Below are 16,533 nucleotides of genomic sequence, written 5' to 3' on the forward strand. Positions count from 1 at the left end.
CTGGGTCTCAATTTCCTGGTCTTTAAATGAGTAGGTAGAACCAGATATACTCCAAGGGACCGGAACAGGGCGAGGGGAGTGCCGTGTAAGCTACTCTCTCCAACTCTAGGCACACAACCTCCTGGGGATGTGATTTAAGTGCACATTCTGCTTTATTAAGCCTGGGGCAGGGCCTGCACGGGGCTACATTTCTCCCAGTCTTCCTGGCAATGCTGCTGTGCTGGCCAGTGGCCCACACTTGGACTAGCAAAGATGTAGCACTCAGGATCCGGTTCTCCAAACTCATCTCTGCCCCCCTCATCTCTGCATTCACTTCCTCAGCCATAAAACGGGGGCTAGTAAGAGTTGCCTTGCCTTCCTCTCTAGCAGTGTTGTGAGGATTAAGGCAGTTGAAAGCACCTTGTAAAGGGCAAAGCGGGTGCATTGTAAGGGATTATTGTCATTGTTAAGATTTCTACACCTCATTGCTCCTGCTGTGTGTTCCTGCAGCTTCTTCTCTTTTCCCTACATCCTCCCCGGTTTCCATGCCCAGGCTGAGGATGAGTCAGTGGGAGCAGCCAAGGCTGAATAAACACGTGGACATGTCAAGGCAGGGAATGACAATTCCCAAGCACCCTCACTGTTTCAGGTGTGGAACAAGCCATGGACACACCTTGTGTGATAAAGTCAAGTGATACCCTGTTGAACCCTACCACCACGCTCACCCCCATGGGCCGCAGGACCAGGAAATGAGGCCAAAAGTCAAGGAAGCCCTTGTAGGACAAGGGGCCCAAGCCAGCACTAGTTAGGATTTCAGCAAAGTCAGTCACCAGTCTGCCCTGTGATCCCATTTCGGCACCTGCCTCAGGCCGCCATGATGATATTTCTGTAGTGCCAGTTTGTTCACTGAGGATCTTCACGGAAGGTGTCTCAACTAACCTGGGAGGCAAGAAACTAAAATGACTGTCGATTATACTTCAATAAAAGAAAAAAAAGTAAAGAACCTAAGGTGAGCGAAGCAAGTCATTTCCTCATCAGGAGCCTCGGGAGCCTCATCTGTAAAATGGAATCAACAGTATCTGTCCTGCCCATGGTACAGATTGCTATGGTCCCACAGTCACAAGGAAATAACTGTGTGAAAATGGGCACCAATTCTGAGGAACCACATGAAGTATTATTCTTCATGAGGGACGCTCCACTCCAGTAGACTCTACTGACTGCCTCTACGTGAGGAACATCCCTGCCTTTGTGTTTTTACCCAGACATCCCCTCCTACTGTGGCATATCTTCCACCCACATCAAGCCGCCATGACTGATGGAAACCGTCCCCGACTACCCCAGCTTTAGTGGGTGTTCCCCATTGTCCAAACAGTGCTGTTTCTCATCTTGCTCCTCTCAGGCCCTGAGGCCAAGTCTTTGGTGAACAGCTTTGTTGTAAGGGCCTGGAAAGTAGGGATCCTGTTATTTAATATACCCTGTGTCAGAATGGCAGGCCAGGCACAAATCTTCATCCAAGACCCCTGCAGCTAAAAATCTGGTTCAGCTTTGCCCCTTGGAGTGAGAGCTGATGGGGTTTGGTGGCAGAGAAAAGTGGAAGGCTGACCACGCACTACAAATGGAAATGCCTCTTGCCCAAGCTGGAAACACCATTTGAAAGCCCACGTGGTTAGGTGACTACCAAAATAACAAAACCAAAACTTGGCAGGGCATCAAACCAGTCAACTCTGGGACCTGCAGGCACATCCAGGACCTTCCTTCAGCCCAGAGTGGGTTCCTCCCTTCTTTCCCACAGCTACTGCCTTGGGGGCCTAGAGGAGCAAATGGTGGTAGGAGCCGCTTTGCCCACACTTCTCTCTCTGGCCTTTGAAATTCCTGAGGCCAGCAGGGGCCCAGGCCTGCAAAATTGGGCCTGCAGACATGTCAGCCAGCCCAGGAAGCAGAGAGATCTCATCTGAGGAGATGCAGATCCTCAGGGAAGATCAAAAATAACCCAAAAGGACAAGCCATGCATGTCTGTGTGTATATGGGAGTTTCACATCTGAAGTCCAGTCATCGTGCTAAATCTGATGATTTTGAAATATCTTCTTTAATTAATAAAAACAGAAGACTTCTTAGTCCCAGGTTTCAGACTTCAAGGTTTTCTGTGGAGAGCCTCAAATTTGGCTTATTTGCGGAGTACTGAAGTCTCTTTAAGACACACACAGGATTTGTTTGGGTTGGGTTCTTTGTCCGGCCTCCCAACTACCCAACTCTAAGAACCACTTAAAAATTCTGCGGTAGGAAGGCTTAACTGGAAACCCCCTTACTGGTCCTGCAGCCATATTTTCAAAATGAAAATTCGGCATGAATTTTAGTGGGGGAAAGTACAGGCCTTGGACCTAGAATCAGAATCTTGACTGTAGCCTTGACATCGTCATCTTGAGCAAAATTTTACTTTTCTTGGCCTCGGTTGCTTGATCTATAAAATGGGAATGTCAGCACCAACCTCATAGACTTGCTGGGGCAATTTTAGTGAGGTAAGGTATTATAAAGTGGCCATGCCTGGCACAAAATAAACAATAAATGTTAGTTCTCTTGCCTTCCACCATATCTGATGTGATCACAGGACTTGTTTGGGAGCGGGACTGTTCTGGAAAACCCATTTTGTTTGCTCATTTGTGTTTAGAGATACAGTTCCATGAAGTTTTTCCATTGAAGGAGATGTTGGAATAAAAAGAAGATGTTAGGTTTCCGAGGATAGAGTTTGTCTTGTGGTGTATTCTGAGCCTTACCCTAGGAGTCCTGTAACAGAACGCCGTGTGTAAATTTTCTCTCCATCCTCAGAAGCAGGGCAGACCGTCCTGCAGGGAATATTTTCATTGCAGTCTAGCTGCAAGACAATTCTTCTCTTCCCACTTTGAGGGGTAGAAATCTTGATGGTTTCTGTTTCAAAGCAGAGGAGGAAAGGTCTCTGGGATCCTGTCTGGGAAATGCCAGTGTCAGCCTGACTTGGAAAGCTCTTCTGTCTGAGGCACCTCCAGGTCTGCTGTGAGTGGGGAGCCCATCGAAATTCACCTTTTTGGGCCCTGCAGTGATGACTGATCTCCTGGGCTCCCAGGCAAAAGGCAGGGGCCCGGCTCAGTGACCTCCTAATGATGTGTGGGGGCTCAGACATTCCTTGGCAATCAGGAAAGGGTGTCTCCTAGCAAGCTCTGTCCTGTTTATCGAAAGGCTGAGAGCTGGGGTGGCCGGGCAGGACAAAGATGACAGGTAAAGGGACTTGATTTTAAAATGGAGTCCTTCCAGCATTGCTCTTCTGGTCCTTTCTGAACTGTTGTATGAAATTTGTACAGAGGTCAAGTTGTTTCTGCCGTTTTCACACACACAGGTTGGTGCACGTTCCTGACACAAATTAAAAGGAAATATGTCCGATGTACACAGGGATGAGTCAACATCGCGTGCGGCCGGCCGCGGACACTGGGAGAGGAGTCAGATGCGGGCTGTGGAGCTGCAGGCTCCCCCCGCCCCCCAGGCGTGTCAAGACCAGGCTCAGGGGAAGCCCTCCACTCAGATGCTCCTTAGGGGGCTACTGTCTGAGTCCCAGTGCACATGTTTCTGGCACGGGGCTTTTTTTTCTCTCTCTTCTCTCTCTCTCTCCTTTTTCTTCATGTTTGTTGACTTGCTTTATACTGATTGCCAAAGTTACAGAAAACACATGGATGGGTATAAAGTGACAGGAGAGTCCCCAGTAACCCAGCTACCCCCAGGCAACCATGATTAATGCTTCATCGTGAATTTTTTTTTTAAAGATTTTATTTATTTATTTGACAGAGAGAGATCACAAATAGGCAGAGAGGCAGGCAGAGAGAGAGAGGAGGAAGGAGGCTCCCTGCTGAGCAGAGAGCCCGATGCGGGACTCGATCCCAAAACCCTGAGATCATGACCTGAGCCGAAGGCAGCGGCTTAGCCCACTGAGCCACCCAGGCGCCCTCATCATGAATTTTTTAAAAAAATGTTTGTCTACGCTTCCTTTACATTGCTCGGTAATAATAACTATACGATTTTGTTTTGCTTTTATTTTACATGATATCTTAAAGAATTTCCCCTATTATAAACATGGTTTTTTTGTGACTACCTAATATTCTGCTGCATAAAGGAAGTATGATTTACCTCACAAATACCTTATTTTAAGGCAGTGTTAAAGTGGCAAGGGGCATCTTTATGCCCGAGGGTTGGTTAGCATCTTACTTACTTGGGCTAGAATTCTGGAGGTGGAATCCCTAGGTCAGTGGTTGGAAATGTTTTTAAAAGGCTCTTAGTACGTATTGCCAAATTGCCCTTCATGGGGTTTATAACAATAATATTCCCCACCAGCACCAGTCCGTCTCATTCCTTCCTTACCCTTAACTTCTTCCTTACCCTCATTCTATCCTTACCCGTGTTGAGTATGATCCTGTTTATTTATTAAACAATTTAGGAGCTGAAACATCCCCCTCAGATGTAGGGAAAGGTAGGGAGATCACGAGGATGGAAGGGAGCTAACCTGGGAGCTAAGAGCCACCTGGCCTGCCCTCCTGTGCCCCCTGCAGGCATCCTCAGAGAAGTGGGGGCCACACACCCACTTCTGTGCTGTGAGTTCCCATCAAGGGCCTTTGCTGTGTCACCACATAGAACCACTCAGCTTTAATGATGGAGTCTGCACACCAGTGTCTCTGGCCTAGTACCTGTCTTCTGGCCTAGAGATGTCCCCAGATCACTGTCTTCACTTTCTAAGGCTTTCTCAGAATCCCAGCGCACCTCTGAAGAACTGCTTCCGTAGTCCCACAGTAGCTGTCCGTGTTCAGGTGGCCCTGTGCGACTTTACCTGACATTCTTCCATGCACAATCTGATCAGATGCTCACAACAGCCTGGAAGGCAGATTTCATGTCCCTGCTCTCTAAGTGTATTCCTTTCCTAGGGCTGCCATGCCAAATTACCACAGCCCTGGTGACTAAAAACAACAGAATTTTATTCTCTCAGATTTCTGGAGGCCAGAAGTTCAAAGTTAAGGGTCAGCAAGGTCACACTCCCTCCAAAGGTTCGAGGAGAGAAACCTTCCTTACCTCTTCCAGCTTCTGGTGGACCCCGGCATTCCTCGTCTTGTCACAGCATAAGTCCAGTCTCTCCGCTTCTGTCTTCACATGGCCTTTTTCCTGCTCTGTCTGGTGATTTTCCTCTCCTTTTTGTCACTAGGATTCCAGACACTGGATTTAGGACTCACCCTAATTCTAGGATAGTCTCATCTTGGATTCTTAATTATGTCTGCAAAGACCCTATTCCCAAATAAGGTCCCATTCTGAGGTGGGCATATTTTGGGGGGGAATGCAATTTAGCCCACTACGGCAGGTAGAGAAACCAAGGTCCAAAGAGGCCAAATGACTTTCCCAAGGTCATAGAGTGAGAAAATAGCAGGAGATGGCTTGTGAACCCAGGTCCGATGTTTACCATATACCTTTAATAAAGTAAGAAAGAAAAAGAACCCACTTACGGTATGAATGCTTAATTATGTTTTCTGGTTCATGGAAAATGAAATATGGTACCTTTTATCCCCAGATACATCAAACATCATCTCACCATTGCTCTGTTAGTGTATTATTATTAATTACATTTGAGGCTATTCATGCCAGTGTGATGAACCTCTATTGTGGGAGTTACTCATTTACTGTCCATGTGAGAAATGGGGAAATTAAGACCTAGAATGTCCAGAAAAGTTAATGGAAGAAATCCAGTTATAACCTTGGTATCTTGAGTTGTGGTCTGTCTCCTCCTCTTGAAAGTATGAGTTGTGATCATACTTGGCACTTGTGGAAGTAGTTGCCAAAACAACTATTTGGCTAAACTGAAGAAATCTTGGTGTCCGAGTTACCGTTGAACTCTTCTCCTCTGGCTTAGGACCTCTTGGTATGTTCGCCACACAGGGCAGTCTGTTCGTGGACTGTGATGAATGATGAATAATCCCTTCCCAGCCGTGGCCCCAAGGGCCTGGGAGAACAGATGTGCATAACATCATCACATCTGGCACGTCAGCATCTCCTGGCTTGCCAGCATCAGCAAAGGCATTTCTCTGCTGCTGGTACCTTTCCTTTCTCTTGCTCAATTTACTTCTGACCTGGAGTAACAAATCCTTTTCTTTTTTAAATGTTTTATATATTTAAGTCATCTCTAAACCCAACACAGGCCTCAGACTCTAGACCCTGAAATCAAGAGTTGCATGCTCTTTTGACTAAGCCAGCCAGGTGCCCCAACGAGTAGTGAATCCTTTAAAAGTGACCTAACCCCAGGGCACCTGGTGGGTCAGTCAGTTGAGCTTCCAGCTCTTAATCTTAGCTCGTCTTGATCTCAGGGTCATGAGTTCAGGCCTTGCATTGAACTCCACGCTGGACATGGAGCCTACTTTAAAAATATAATTATTTAATTTAATTGAATTTGAAAAATAAAAATGACCTAAACCTAAACCCCACAGCCAAATGGATGAATATGGGATAAAGATGGCACACTGTCACAAGTTTGGTGACCATTAGATAATCTGAGTCATAAAAGATTGCTGGGGTCTAGGCCCCTTTGCTATATACCATGTCTGTGGCTGTGAGATCACGGTTACCTTGGGAGCCACCCTAAGGAATTGAGAGGGACAGACAGGGTACCCATATTCTCTCCCCTTCCCACAGTGAACCAGTCTGTGTTAGTCACAACACAGTGCGTATTGACATAGTAAGATATGCCTGCGGCCACATCCAGGTACCAGATAAAGCTAATGTCCTCAGCCTGTGCTTATGTGAACCAGCCTGAAACACAGAGAGGAGTTCTCTGCCACAGGCCCAGTCTCCAGATCTGTTGAGTGAGCTAATTTGGAGAACAGACAAGGAAGCTCTCTGGTAGTTGCTGCCATCCCACCTAGAATCGTTTCTTAGTTCTCACGGACATCATCATTGTCGTGAGTGCTCACCCAGAAGGGCTTGTGTTTAATGACAAGTTTACCTGGCCTCGCTGGAGGCTAGAAATCTGATCGGCAGCCTCTCATCAAAGTCCAAATTCTGGGCTAAACCTGACTGAGGCACGGGGAAGGCTGTGCCACATCTTCTAAATAGCTAGGGTGTGACTAGACACTATCAGCTCCGAGGAACACACCCCATGCCCCCTTTTTCCCTCAGGCTCCGTTGCCCCCCAGCAATGGTATACCAAAGACAGAGCACATGTTCCCCTAGGCTCCCCAGGAGCTGCAGGCTTACCAGCTGTCACAGCATGTCTTTAATGGGTTTGTGAAACCCAAGAACCTGACCCATTTCTCCTCTGGGGAAAGAGTGTAACACAGGATGCCAAGCTGGGAAGCAGGATTCGGGAAGCTCACCTGTACGAGCCCGACTCTCCGTGCCATCCAAGGCAGATTGTTCGGTTCCTCCAATTCCCGGGATCTCCAGTCTAAAATAAATGCAGAAGGCTGTAGAATAATACCGTGACATTTTTTTTCTGCTCCCTTATAAGCTCCTTCCTTCCTATTGTTTCACTTTAGCTCCCTTTTCTGCCTACCTCTAGCTTATTCCTCCTAATCCCAGCCCTAGGTGTTTAGGCACCAGGATCCTACCCAAAAGGTATTGACTCCAAAGTGACTGTCAGATTTCTTAGATGGTCTCGATCAGTTGATAATCAAACATATCTTGAGTAAATGTGATGCACAAAGTCCTATACTTATTACAGACTTATGGGTTATGGAGGAATCCATGCCCTCGAGGAGCTTCTAAAGTAGGTTGGAGAGCAAATCATGAAGACAACATAAGGCAGGATGGGAATGACACCATGGAAATGATCTCATTAACCTGGGATCCGAAGATGGGCTTCAGAGAACCATACAGAACCGTAATCACTTTACAGCATTTTATGAAATTGTTTACATAATTTTATGTATGCAAACATACATTTTTTGGGGAAAGTTCAGAGCTTTCATCAGCTTCAGCCAAAAGGTAAAGAACCTGCCATGCAAACAGACTTTCTGGAACAGCTCTCATTATAACTTGGTTGGTTACTGAGGGTTTCACCAAGCAGGTGAGACTTGAACCAAATCTTAGAAAATGTTGTGCAGAGAATAGCAGGGTGGGAGGCAGCCCTAAAAGAAGGGACTCCCAGAAAGCATCAGAGCAAGACTGTCACATCTAAACCATGGCCTTAAGTTACCTCACCTCTCTCCCTCAGCCTCAGTAAAATATAAATCTGTAAAATGGTGACAATTGCTGCTTCTCAGAGTTTTGTGAAAGACCATGAACCTTTTTTTTTTGGCTCACTCTGTATCCCCATACCTCAGTGCTGTGCTTGAGTCATATCATAGTGGATGCTTATCAGTATTTGAGGAATGTGTGAGTTAACTGAAATAATAAATGTGAGGGGGCTTTGCAAACCACAGAGCATTGCTTCGGCAAAAAAATCTTTGTTGCTAAGTACATATATTTTGTGCTTCTTGAACAGCCTGCGCTAAGTGTCCTCTCTCCCTTGAAACTGACCTTTTCTCCCATAATGGGACTCAGAGGGCCAGCCCATCAGATGGAGACTCTCAGGGCCCTCCCGATGAATGATAGCCGTGCCGACAACGCTGACACAATGTGCAGTTGCCTAAGAGTGCAGAGATGACCTCACTCTCCGAGGGCTTGGCCTCTTAACCCCAGCCCTTGCTGACACACACACACCTGCATCTCTCTCTCACTCCGGACCCAGAAGAGTCCAGGAGCTCCTTTCCTGTCCTCATCCGCACTGGCCAGGGTAGAAGTCAAGGCCAAGGAAGAGGGCACCACAGAGTCTCTGTGCAGATTCCATCCAGCACGATAAGTCCTCTCTGGGACTTCTCAGGACAGTAGAGACAATCCCGTGCTCCTCTGACGGACGCTGTATCCCCAGCCTCCTGCCCACACCACCTCAGCAGTGCCCCTGTGAAGAGAGAACAGAATATATCTTCCGTCAATGTTTTTTCCCTCCTGTGTGCCATCCAACAGACAGGATGACATGTCAGCATTACCATGATACTCCAAAGAAGCTGGGCTGGTTGGAAGTGGGAAAGACTTTTTAGAGGTATTGGTTGAAGGTGATAAGAGCCCTCAACAAGTTAGGAAAGATAGAGGTGATTTCTCCCTATGACAGTTCTCCACTGGAAGGGAGGGAAAAGTAAAGTAAGACGAAGTCTGAGAAAGAGACAAACCATAAGAGACTCTGATCTCTAGGAAACGAACTGAGGGCTGCTGGAGGGGAGGGGGTGGGGGGAATGGGGTAACCGGATGGTGGGCATCAAGGAGGGCATGTGACGTAACGAGCACTGGGTGTTCTTTCTATGCAACTGATGAATCACTAAACTCTACCTCTGAAACTAATAATACCCTATACGTTAATGAACTGAATTTAAACAAAAAAGAGCAAAAACAAAAACAGTTCCCCACTACAGATGCAGCTAAGAGAAGTAGAGTGTAAAGCGACAGAATGAAGTCCAAACTAAGAATTAGGAGCCTGTGTTCAGGATCTGTCACTTCGAGACCTCGAGCATGCTGTTTAATCCCTTAGAACTTCCAGCCCCTCTTCCATAATAATTGTTAACAATGTCAGGATTGGGGCTTCTGGGTGCTTCAGTTGTTAGGCGTCTGCCTTCAGTTCAGGTCATGATCCCAGGGTCCTGGGATCTGATCCTGGGGTCCTGGGATCAATCCCCACATCAGGCTCCCTGCTCAGCTGGAAGCCTGCTTTTCCCTCTTGTACTCCCCTGCTCGTATTCTCTTGCTATCTCTGTCTCTGTCAAAGAAATAAATAAAATCTTAAAAAAAAAAACCAGTCTCAGGATTATGATCGGCAATATTTATGATGATGCTTCCAGTGGTATAAAGTTGTACATATTTGCTGTTACTAACATGCACATGAGCACCCCCATTATGTGCTGGGGATTGGTTGTATATTCATCTAATTCAACTCTCACAACAACCCTGTAGGGTTGTACTGTTTTTTCCACTTTTATGGGTATGGAATCAGAGGCTCAGAAAGTTAAAGAACTTGCCCGAACCTACGCAGTTAATACATGTCGAGAACCTACATTTGAGTCCAGCTCTATTTCCATTCTCCACCAGCTCATGATTTCTTTTTCACATGTCTACCGTTGTTTTGTCCCTAAAATACCACATGCTCCCCTGGCCTTTACCATCTGTCGTAGACCAGGCCTGCCTTCTTACCTGCACCCTTCTTGTCATAGCATGTTGCTGGCTTATTTTGTTTTCTTCTTCCTCTTGGCTCCTGCTGTCTGCTCAGCTGCCCTGACCTCTAAGAACGGCGTGTACTAACACTGACTGAGCACCTTTTAGGGACAGGCACGCTGCTCTTGTGAAGTGACAGAAGGTAAGGGCATCCCCATTCTTGAGACAGACTCTGAGACATGTCTGTCCATAAGAAAGCTGTCACCCCAGCCCTGAGGTTACAAGGGGGAGGAGTGCGCAGTTTTTGTTTTTTTTTTTCAATTTTTTAATTTTTTATAAACATATATTTTTATCCCCCGGGGTACAGGTCTGTGAATCGCCAGGTTTACACACTTCACAGCACTCACCAAAGTGTGCGCAGGTTTTATTACTAACTCCCTCATCTGCCGGTCATCAGAGGCCCAATGACGCTGTAGCTCTTGATCTTGTCGGCTAAGAGTGGGACAGCACCAGGGGAGAACTCCGGCTCCTGGTGGGAACCTGGCTTAACCTTCCATTCCTTCAAGGCAGAGTTATTAGTTCTACTTCAGAGATGGAAAAAAGAGATTGAGGGACTTACCTAACATCACTTAGAGAGTGGGTCATATGTCATCAGTGACATATATCAGTATGTCACCAGTCCTTAGGGCCTGGGCACTTTTGATTGTTGCTAATGCTCTCGGGGGTTGGCTCTGGTGGGCTTGGTACTGCCAAGGCATGAATGCACAGTTCAGACCCTTGGAGGGCTGATGCTCAGAGCTCCTCACCCCCACCACAGGCTCCTGGCTCCCCAGATCCGTCCAGACCCTGCTAATGAAGAGAGAAGGTAGTATCAGGCAGCTCCCCATTCCTGGGTCCCACCCAACAAGCCGATGCCCGGCAACCCAGTCCCAAGGTGGCCTCTTCTTGGGGAGATACATTTGTAGATGTTACCCATCCTCCCAGCACCAGGAATCTTCCCTGCAATTAGGCAAGAGATAAATCAAAGCCAAACTTGGCTGATGACATTCAGGAGCCAGTGGTGACCCTTGCCACACATATAAATCCCAGCGGGCTGGCCAAGGGCCTTTGTCTGGTCAGAAGAGCTCAGGATTATCTGGCCCTCTTTGCTGATGTATGGAGTCACCGGCTGTCGGAGTGTTTACTAACGGTTATCACCTCGATGCTTTGGCCATTATCAGAGGCAGGGCCGCCTGCCGGGGCTGGGGCTCACACCCTCTCTATTACCACCTGTCATTGGCAGAGAGTGTGTGCTGACGCTGCCCAGTCCTGCCCGCCTGGGGAAGATAGTTTCTGACGGCTGATCAAAGAGGAGAAGCAAGGCCTGATAAAAAGTGTGTGTTGTGCGTACTTTTAACTTTAGGAAACATTGGCATTTGCATTTTTTCCCCATCTTCCTGGTGCTGGCAGGAACCAAGCCCAATAAATGCAGTAGATTCAGTTACCTAATCACTGGGAAAATGGTATGTGCTTAAAGCAACAGAGCATGACGATAATCTCCTTCCAAGAGAGAGTAGACGAACTAAGCTTTCACAGAAGACTTGCTGTATAATAGAGGAGAAGAATTTAAATTTAGACTTTGAAGTGATCTTGCACCTAAAATCTCATCTTGGCACCGAGCACAGCGCCATGTACGTCTTGGAACTGGAACACGCCTTCAAGTTAAGGAACAATTTTTGCTGGAGATTCTATCACCCAGTTCCATTGCTGGCGTCCCCCAAATGGTGCCCCTCTTGTCCGTCTGTCCTTGGGCAGCTGGGGGACGGCGTGCGGCAGAGTAGAGCGAGCTCCAGATTGACGCGTCAGGTGATGGGAGTTCTTGAACCAGGACTGTCACAAACGTGCTGTTGGAGCTGAGCCTCAGATGTAACATGAGGAGCTTGGGTACAGGTTAGAGGATGGAGTGGGATGAAAAACTTTCTTGAAGTTTTAAGCTATGTACCACTTTTTTAAATGAACTGTTAGAGGAAGGCCTATTGCCTCAAAGAAAGACAAGTAGAGGTGTGTTTGGGTTGAACGTGGCCAAGAGGTGCTCTGCCCTTGACCTGTTTCTGAGTCTTTTTCCTGAAAGTCTGCCCTGTCTGATCTCACGTCATGAGCTGCTGCCCTCAGCACGGGTTTCATGGTGGTGTCTCTTCCATCCAGCCTGGAGAAGAGCCAAACCGGACGGTGGTGGGGGTGGGGGTGAGGAGGGGGCGGCTAGTGGCGGGTAGACAGAGGAAGGGCCCGCTCTCTGAACACACACACTCAAGGCCGGATATCCCATGTGTGCCGCAGGTACCTTTGACCGGAGCGTGACCCTGCTAGAGGTGTGTGGGAGCTGGCCCGAGGGCTTTGGACTGCGGCACATGTCCTCCATGGAGCACACAGAGGAAGGCCTCCGGGAGCGGCTCGCCGATGCCATGGCCGAGTCGCCGAGCCGGGACGTGGTGGGATCCGGAACAGGTAAAGGTGGCCTCGCACTTCCAGCCTGACGGGGTCAGGACCAGCACATGTTGGCATAGACCTTCTCTGGCGGGAGAGGGTGTCCATTTGTTCTAACTGTGTATTCCTTTGGTCAGCACTCTGACTAGCATCAGTTTGGAAGTCTCTGGTCTTGGGAGAGCCCTGTGTGAAGGAGTGCACGGGACCCAGTGATCCCTCGTACGTGGAATAACACGTACACAAATGCAGTGACAAATGCAACTGTGTTGTACATGTGGCTCCTGGAAGGACACCTACTCCAAGGGAAGGGACAACTGTGGAGTCCCTCAGTTCTCAGCAGTCCTAAGACATGGAGTGGGAAGGCAGCGCACCTTCCGTCATGCTCTCATGCTCGAGGCTTTTTGGATTAGCAAGTAGCAGTGGGGCCTGCCCGCCTGGAGGGAGCAAGCATGAAGCAAAGCTGGTTTGAGCCCCCAGGCTACTCTTTCTTCTGCTGCCTTTGCCCTTGCACTCTTGCCTGTGAGAGGGCTCGGCAGCCAGAGCCCGGGGCAGCTTCTCGAATCTGTAGAGCAGTCAGAAGATGTCCTTAGAAGATGGGTGAGCCCTGTGCCAGCAAGCAGCATACATGTGCACGTGCACGCACGCATGCGTCCATGCACACATGCACACACACGTACACAGCATGCAGTCAGGAAAGACCACGATGCTCCCATCGCCGCACAATTCCAGCGCAGCCTGCCGCTCCTTTTCTTCCGAAGCACCTCCTCATTCTCCATTCCTATGCGGCTAATGCATTCTCTAGCCCAGCTTTTAGGCCCAAGAACGACTGCCCAGCAGGCCTCTTCCCCAGTTCCTGAGGTCAACAGGAACTTCCTACTGGGTCGAGCAGATCCTGGCCGGGGGGCTTCCACTCTTGCTTGCCCGAGGCCTCTGGAGACTATTCTTTACTGTGAACATTATCGTCCGCACTGCACCGGCCTACCTGGGAAGAGGATCCCAGCAAGGAGAAACTTACAACCTGGGACAGGAATCAGGATCAGCAAGATTTAGAGAGGCAACCATTTTTAGCAGGGCTTGAAATGCCCGACGTCATCACACGTCTGTCCCACTTCCGTGTGGATCCTCCCCATCCCCTAGATAGTCAGCAGTTAAGCTTTTCCCTCTCTTCTTCCCCTCCTTTCTTCACATCCCATTCAGTCCTCCTGTTCTGTGCCAAGCGGAGAGAGACCCATCTTTCTCCTCTCCACCTCCACAGCATCAGCTCTGGGCCCGCCCACAGTGCTTGCGCCATACTAGGCAAACGGACAGATTGGATTCAAGGAGGGAAGAGAAGGAGTGTGCCTGGGGATAGAGAAGTGCCCTAGGCCGCAGGAGACAGCCATCTCTGAGGGCCAGCCCCCTTCCACACCCCCTTCTTCCCTGGAGAGAGAGAAGATGCAGACCTTGGAAGCAGCAACCAGCCATGCCCCCTTCCCTCGTGCATACACATGCACAGACATGTGCACACCATCATTCTCCCCATCATCCAGCCCTCCCAACCATGGATGGTAGCCCACCGTGCCCCTGTTCTTTTCCCTGCATCTGCAGATGAGGCGGGCTCTGCCATTTACAGAGGCTCTGACCCCGTTTTCCTTGGAAGTTCGAAGAAGGGGGGAAGCTTTTCTCATTCCAAAAGTTCTCTCTAGCACCGCCTTCCCCCTACACCCCTCGGTTCCCTGCCAGCCCCTGCTACATCCACCAGGGCCTGGTGTCACGAGACTCACTCCCCAGGAGCCACCCTTGCCGGGACTCACACGGCTCATGGGCTGCTCTCCTCAGACAGTACTTGGAGCCCCTCTGCCAGCAAGCAGATTTAAAGGGGTGCCGGGTCCGGAGCTGGAGAACTTCAGCCTGGCGCAAACAGTAACCTGACCAAACCTGGCAGCAGTTCATCTGCCAGACAGCTGAGGGATTCAGGAGTGTCTTTGTGGCCTTAAGCAGGTTTGTGAAATTAAAAAAGAAGAAGAAGAAGAAGAGATGAGAGAGGAAATTAAAACTGCATGACCCACAGGTCAGAAAATAAGAGATGCCCTTCTTGAGCAGAGGAATTTCATTTTCCTCCCCAAACTGTCACCAAAAGGGATTCAGTTGGGGTTTTTTGACCATATTAAATGTATCAGTTTTTTAAAATCTGCCTCCATTTGAAGGGTCAGTCAGTAAAGCGGGTATTATGGAAATTAACTCGTTTCCCTCTGCCCTTGCTGAGAATCAGTTGTCCCGTTGTGCAACTCCAGTTGAAGTGCCGGGCTTAGTGGTGCAGCCGAGGGCCTCAGAGAGGCAGCCCTGCGCACCCAGGAATGGCCTGGGACAGGCGGTGTGACTTGGATGGGAATTTCATCAAGCCTCCCTTTGCCATAGCAGCCCGTCCATCTCTGCCTTCCCACCACTCTCTTCCTCTCCGTGGCTCACAGGACCTACACATAAGGTGACAGTAAGTGTTTGCTGGTGTCAGGTACTCCAAGGCACCCGAGATGATCAATCCTCTAGTACCTTCCAGCAGGCACCTTGTGTAGTCTCTCAATCACGACCAATGGCCTCTTTAACAAGGTGTGAACAGAGCATGCGCTTGTGACCCCCCAACCCTGAAGCCCATTCTAGAGCATTCGTCTTCGTCACGGTGATAACAGGCTTCGCTAGTGACATGCTGGGAATTGTTTACCAACCGGCTTTCCAGAGGGAAGCAGGCAGGCCCTGCTTGGTAGCATTCGGACATTTCTGTAGTATAAAAACTCGAGTTATGGCCAATGTCAGGCCATCAACATGGTGTCATTTGGCTTGCTGAATTCCTGAAAATGTCGCTGTCAGCCGGCTTCAGCACCTCACCAGTAAGCTATACCATAGGCAATTTAGCTGTGCCCCAAAAGTAAAGCAAAACCTTTTTTTTTTTCTTTCTCTCTTTAAGCCTTGCTATTCCAGGAGTGGTTTGGGAATCCACAGCACCCTCTGTCCCTGGGAGCTCGTTAGAAATGCAGTCTCGGGCCCCACCCAGCCCCGCTGAGTCCACGCAAGCATCCTAATAAGGTCTCTATGCACATGTGACAAGGTCTGTCTTTAAACACAGTTCATCTAGGAGGCAGGTGTTAGTTCTGTCCTCCATGGGGGCTGCTGACCAGGTATTCTAACTAGATCACATGTGTGATTTGCAAATCTGCTCTAAAATAACTGGCTGAGTCGCTGTCTTACAGTATTAACACACCCCTTGCCCCGTCAGCCTTTCATTGTCCCCATTCAGCAAAACTCCAAATCAAGGACAGTCCAGTTCTGCTCTGACACTTGGGTTGCTGAAGGAGAATCCCAAGCGGTTCAGTTTGGCGCCTCTACAGATTTCTGGCATTGACTCTCCAGTGAGCCAGGGGAGGCCTTCTCTATTGTGCTAGTAGCTCCTCCTCCTGTTCTCAGTTTGTGCTCATTTTTTCCCACAGAATCCAGCAACCAGCACCTAGAACAGTGTCTGGTGCATAGTAGGCCTGTGGTCACTGTTTGCCGAGTGAATGAATTCTGCATCCAGTCTAGAAGTGAGCAGTTCTGCCACAGTCCCTGTCTCCTGCTGTCGCTTCTGGCCTGATTTCCTTCTCTTAAGATTCCGCAGATCTCTAGTCCTGTAGGAGTTTATGTTTCCTTTTTTAATATTTTCCCTTCATTTTTTTTTTAATATGGTGCATGTGCTCAGTCCATCATTTTGAAATCTCTTTCTCCTTCTGCATGGCTAGTATTTCAGACTTCCCCATTCTCAGGTCTCTTACCCCACCATCTTGTCTCTCACTCTCAGAGAGAAAATGGTGGTCATTGTTCAAGAGATCTCTTGACTCCACGCACCCAGGTCCTAGCCGTCCTCACAGCAGCCTCCCATCCGCTCCTGTCACAGAGGAGGCTCAGTCC

General features: G+C 48.7%; 1 protein-coding gene and 1 long non-coding RNA gene across 8 annotated transcripts in view; one reads left to right on the forward strand and one right to left on the reverse strand.

The window, feature by feature from the left end:
• Positions 1-16,533, forward strand: part of BCAS3 (BCAS3 microtubule associated cell migration factor) — a 588,867-nt gene that overhangs the window by 552,821 nt on the left and 19,513 nt on the right. For all 7 annotated transcript variants that reach the window (XM_044248512.1, XM_044248515.1, XM_044248514.1 and 4 more), the window contains one exon: positions 12,469-12,636. In XM_044248512.1, the coding sequence (XP_044104447.1) occupies positions 12,469-12,636 (168 nt within the window). The remainder of the gene's footprint in view (positions 1-12,468; positions 12,637-16,533) is intronic.
• LOC122906499 lies at positions 5,270-10,979 on the reverse strand. Its single transcript, XR_006384549.1, has 4 exons — positions 10,772-10,979; positions 8,674-8,911; positions 7,347-7,417; positions 5,270-6,107 (listed from the first exon to the last, which is right to left on the reverse strand). It is a non-coding gene; the product is annotated as an uncharacterized LOC122906499 (long non-coding RNA).

Source organism: Neovison vison, chromosome 5 (genome assembly GCF_020171115.1).
Source record: "Neovison vison isolate M4711 chromosome 5, ASM_NN_V1, whole genome shotgun sequence".
NCBI classification, from domain to species: Eukaryota; Metazoa; Chordata; class Mammalia; order Carnivora; family Mustelidae; genus Neogale; species Neogale vison.